General features: G+C 33.7%; 1 protein-coding gene across 1 annotated transcript in view; it reads right to left on the bottom strand.

The window, feature by feature from the left end:
- Window positions 1–411: 411 nt before the first annotated feature.
- LOC106867405 (GTP-binding protein Rhes) overlaps window positions 412–5,430 on the bottom strand; it is a 159,046-nt gene continuing 154,027 nt past the window's right edge. The window contains exon 3 of the mRNA XM_014912266.2: window positions 412–3,332. Within this exon, the coding sequence (XP_014767752.1) occupies window positions 2,785–3,332 (548 nt within the window). The 3' untranslated portion in view covers window positions 412–2,784. The remainder of the gene's footprint in view (window positions 3,333–5,430) is intronic.

The following is a 5,430-nucleotide window of genomic DNA, read 5'->3' as shown; positions in this document are numbered from 1 at the left end:
CACACACACATATACACGCTTCTAGAAAAGTTCATTCAGAGGGCTTCGACCCCAATTATGGTAGAAGATATTTCCTTAATATGCTACACATCTATCGATGGCCCAAATGATTGCGAAATGAACTTTATAACTACATATACTTTATCATCGTCTCTGTTGCTATACTAAATTTGAAACTTGTCTCAAGATTTCATTTGAATAGAGTATATTCATGATTAACGAGACTGGTATAATTATCTCTGGAGTCACGACGTACGTTTTTCATCTGGTGCTCTGTAATATACACTCTCTCCACTCACGACGTCTCACACACATTCACACAATCCAAACTCGTATCCTGTCACTCAATGAGAGATTCTACGATGCTTGATATTCGTGCCAGTTACAACAAATAATTACTCGAAACACAACTATTGATAATGAAACTGTTTAATAAATGACAATAATTGATTATTAAATATACCATTAAGATATACTTCTTACCTCCACAACATTTTTTTTATATTACTTGCAACTAATATCAAACTGTCTAAGTTCAATCTAGGCTGTAAAATTTGATGATGGATTTGTCACTAGTGAACTCAAAGAAATGTAGTTCACTTGGCGTCGTCATCATCATCATTACCATTACCACCATTATCATTACCACCACTAGCAAGCTCATCATCATCATCATCATTATCATCATCATCATCATCATCATCATCATCATCAACAACAACAACAACAGCAACAACAGCAACCTTCTCCTCCTCCTCCTCCTCCTCCTCCTCCTCAGCATCATCATCATCATCATCATCATCATCAACAACAACATTCTCATCCTCATTTGGGTAGCTTATAGAAAAAAGTTCATCATCCCCGTTACAATATCAAATAGAACTGGAAAATAATATTTCAAGAAACGAAAACATAAAAATAATAATAATGATGTTAACATTAAAATAATATTGTATAACAGTGATAAACTGTAAAGGTGGAATGGATTAGTCCCAATATTTCCGTCATTAAGGAAAAAAACTCTCTCGTTATGGGAGTTCATAATGTTAAAGTTATTGGATTGTGTTCTGTATTAGAAAAATATACCACACCTAATTCTCATACTTGGAGTCCATGTATATAATGCGAGAATCTGTATTTGTGTATTCACATATTGTTATACTTTATTCTTTCCCAGTCTCTCTCTTTGTGTGTACACATAGTAAATTTGTAAATGTCTGTAAGTATAATTTATATCAATGTGTCTGTCATTTGACACTGTGTCGTATAAAATCACCGTTAGTAAGAAAGATGTTCGACTGTCATTAGATTATGAAGATGAAAATCAAACAATGGAAAAAAGGAAATTTATGAGCAGAATGTCCGGTTGTTGACTCTCTTAATGTCGACGAATGCTACATCCCTGCCACAAACACTAGTAGTGTCAGGGTTCAAATGTGCAGTAATGTTTTGAGAAAATTATATTTGCGCCCGACTAACAAAGAATCTAAGAAATAAACTGCAAAAGGCCAACTAAGTAAAATAGAAAATGTCTGTGGATTCCAGCTGTTCTCTTCATAATTTATGCATTTATTATAAAAGAAAATGCCAGTGTCTTCAGAATTAATGTTTTCAGATTATTACCTGTGTTTCTCTTAAAAAAATAGTATTGCTTTAAGCAAAATTGTTAGTGATTATATAAGTAGCCAAAATAGAAAGACACCCATAATGCAGCGCTTTTGTATTGTGTTTTATAAAGACCTAGTTGAATATAATAGGATTCCTCATTAGTTATCCGAGATTCTGCATGGATGACATGCATAAGTGGGTTTAAATTCTTTAAGAAAAATATTTCTCTCTTGCAGTTTATAAAGGTAAAATTTAAATAAAATGAAACAGGATTTGGCTGGTGGAAGAATACTTATACATTTTTCTCACAGTTTGGTAAGTGGTTGAGAACACTTCTAGTAGTGTGTTTGGATGTGAAAACGGCGGATGAATTTAAGGCAGGAATTGATAGAATGTTTCAGAAGAAATAAATAGACAAGAAAGAAATGTTATCATCGCTAGAGTGGAAACTGGAGCAGCTTTACTTTGTGAGCTCCTTGTAGATAATGAGTGATAAAGTTCAACGATGTCTTTAACTTTCAATTCCTGATATGATCTGAAATGTATTTAAATTATTAAATTTGCTATTGTATCCACTTATAAAGGTAAGGAAATCACATGTTTTCATATAGTTTTTAATGAATTAACTTTGGCAATAAGTATTTATAAAGTCTGCTTTCTAATCTGAAATCCTGAATATTAAAAATTGTGAGCCCTTTAAACTTATTAATTCACATGTATCTGAATTACATTATTGAAAGTGATACAAAACCACCTGAGCGGTGACGAAATATTTGAAAATAGTTTTTTTTAGTACTCAGAAATTCAAACTACAATTGAGACTTGTTTAAATTACTTTTCTAGTAGAAATAGATGAATAAATAAAAATATATCAACCAGTTGATGAAAAATACAGCCGATCTAGCAATCTACAAAATAATACAAAACGTTTAAAAACATATACTTCAATGTGTCACTTTCAACAGAAAATCAGCTCTGTATGTTGAGTTATATTTCTAATCTGTTCAGGAATATTTACGTGCACAGAACAAGTTAAAAGGAAGTATTTGCTTATTGTTCCAATCCGTACAAACGAGAGAATATTATAGGCAAAGTTTCCTGTCAGAATTCCAGTTTTCAATGAAATTATAATTTGCTTTTCAAAATGGAAACAAAAAACAGTTCTTGTCAAATAGATCACTGTATCAGACATTTAGATTCACGTGCTCCATCTGGTGAGGTTTTAGTGCGCCCTGTCCTTGTCTGAGCAACAAGCAGGTCAGTTCTAATACTTGGTCTACGTACATTTGGTGCAACAGTTCCACAAGCATCACTCATTTTTCGTCGAATAGACATTCCTTTTCTTTGATTGTTACCACTAGTTGAACCAATGTATGTTGGCTGAACTCGGCGGTGCATTGATGGACTCATTTCTGAAGGGAGTTTAGCAATTTCAAATAAACGTAGAAATACTTCATCAACATTAACGCTCTTTTTTGCTGATGATTCAACGAAAGCGCAGCCATGCTGTCCTTCTATCTGCTTAGTCACTTCTGAGGCTTCGACAACCCTTTCACTTTCTTTGTCAGCTTTGTTACCGACAATAACCATTGGGATATCCAAAGTCTTTTGACTCTTTAAACCTGCACAGTGACCTTTACATTCTAGAATTTGTTCTCGTAGTCGTATAGCTTCTTCAAAAGACTCTCGGCTGTCGATAGAATAGACGAGGATAAACAAGTCACCTGAAAAATATAATAAAACAAATATATTATATTCCTTCTATACATATATAAGTACATAATTACAAACACATGTGCATGTGTATACAATACATACACATACGTATGTGTGTATATGTCTGAAGATAAGCTTTCCATATATTTCTTTGTGCGTGTGTGTGTGTGTGCGTGTGTGTGTGTGTGTGTGTGTGTGTGCGTGCGCGTGCGTGTACATACAAAGCACAGTAAAGTGATGAACGACATTTTCCAGGAAGCTAACTGACAAGCAAAACTGCAACGAGCTGTTTACTTCTTCAGCCGTGTGCACCTTTCAGCCTACGCCACTACAGAATGTCTGATGTCATGCGCTGAGTAGCTTGATTGTAAGTTAACCTGCTGAAATACTTGCCACTAAATTGTTGCTAAGATCCCCAGGAAATTCTGAGCAATATTAAATGCAATTTTCAGAAAATAAATTTTATATACAATTTTTTTTGTACTATATAGACATAGTCCTACATCGAATTTCAGAGACAAACTACCAGAGGCGCAAGAATTTATTAAATCAGCTACTTTTTTTTTATATATAGAATGGATTTATAAGAAAATGGGGAAAACTGATAAAGTATTTATTTCACTTACAAGTACGTTAAATGGAACGCCATATTAAATCAATGAAGGATTAGCTCAATTGCCTTCAGGTAAAAGAGAAGTCAGATACTGTGTTTTCCTGTGGCGTAAGCGACGTAAGTAAAGTTAAATACCCATCGAATGTAAAAACAATTTTTGCAAATTTAACACGTACAAAACACTGAGATAATTAGTTACATAAATTACATAAATTATACAAACTTATATACAGGCTTGTAATTTTGATGTAAAGCCTAGTAATTCTAGTGTCACATAACAAATGAACAATGTATATATTATGTATAATGGAAATTATCCTAAAAACAAATTCCGTTTTGCATAATTGACCATAGAAAAATCAGCAAGCCAATGAAGGATATTTAGATGAAAAATACGTCGAAGTGTCATTAAAAACTGAAAGTTACACTGAAACACACATTTATAACATAGAAGATTCAAGATCTAGCAGCAACAATTCCTCAGATAAATGAACATATTTCACATGCTAAAATAATTGACTCGCATTTTTGTTCCATTCTTAAGTTATTTCATCTCCCTCACCCCTCTCTCATTGATATACATTCATATACACATTTGAACACATATATTAAAGTATGAATTACAAGCAACGTTAATGATGCTTTTAAGGTTTGACAAAAGGCCAGCATTTCAGGGGAGTGGATTAGTCGATTACATTGAACTCTGTACTCAACAGGTATTTATTTTATCGACCCTGAGAAAATTAAATGCATAGCCAGCGTCGGCAGAATTTGAACTCAGAACATAAAGACAAGTAACTCTAATAATGCAAACATTATCGATACCGCATAATTACTGTATGTGTTTTGTTAATTCGCTTCTTAACAGCGGAACAACGCCAGACGAAATGTCACTTAAAGACGCAGAGTGTTGAAAAACCAAAATATTTAATAATCAAATCAGGTGAGACAATTCGTCTTATGAATGATCGAGAACAGTGGATATCGATATTTCGGTGTAATTTTGCAGCTCCTCTATACTGTGTAATTGAGACACCCCGGAAGGCATAAACGATATGTGGTATCGATAATGTTTATATTTTTAGTGCTGCTTATAACTCATAATTGAATTTTGTTTTCCCTGCGCAGTGCTGTTGCACATAAGGGAATAGATGCTACACTAATAGCATATATACCATAAACCATAAACCAATCAAACAACCATTCAGACTCAAAACAAAATAAAGCCGGTCTCTGATACTACGATCAACGGAACAATACACTACTCTACACTACACACACACACACACACAGAGTTATTATTATTAGTAGTAGTAGTAGTATTTAAAACATTTTGATTCGGCTCCATGTGATTTAAAATTCCGCACTCTTCTTTACAGAAACCTAGCTCATTCAGGCTTTCGTTTACGTAACTCCTACTAAATGTGTTGAGTATTTTCTCTCTCTCTCTCTCTCTCTCTCTCTCTCTCTCTCTTTCTCTCTCTCTCTCTCAC

Source organism: Octopus bimaculoides, chromosome 2 (genome assembly GCF_001194135.2).
Source record: "Octopus bimaculoides isolate UCB-OBI-ISO-001 chromosome 2, ASM119413v2, whole genome shotgun sequence".
Lineage (NCBI taxonomy): Eukaryota > Metazoa > Mollusca > Cephalopoda > Octopoda > Octopodidae > Octopus > Octopus bimaculoides.
Note: the sequence above shows the minus strand (reverse complement) of the source record. Positions and strands in the feature narration are given on the sequence as shown.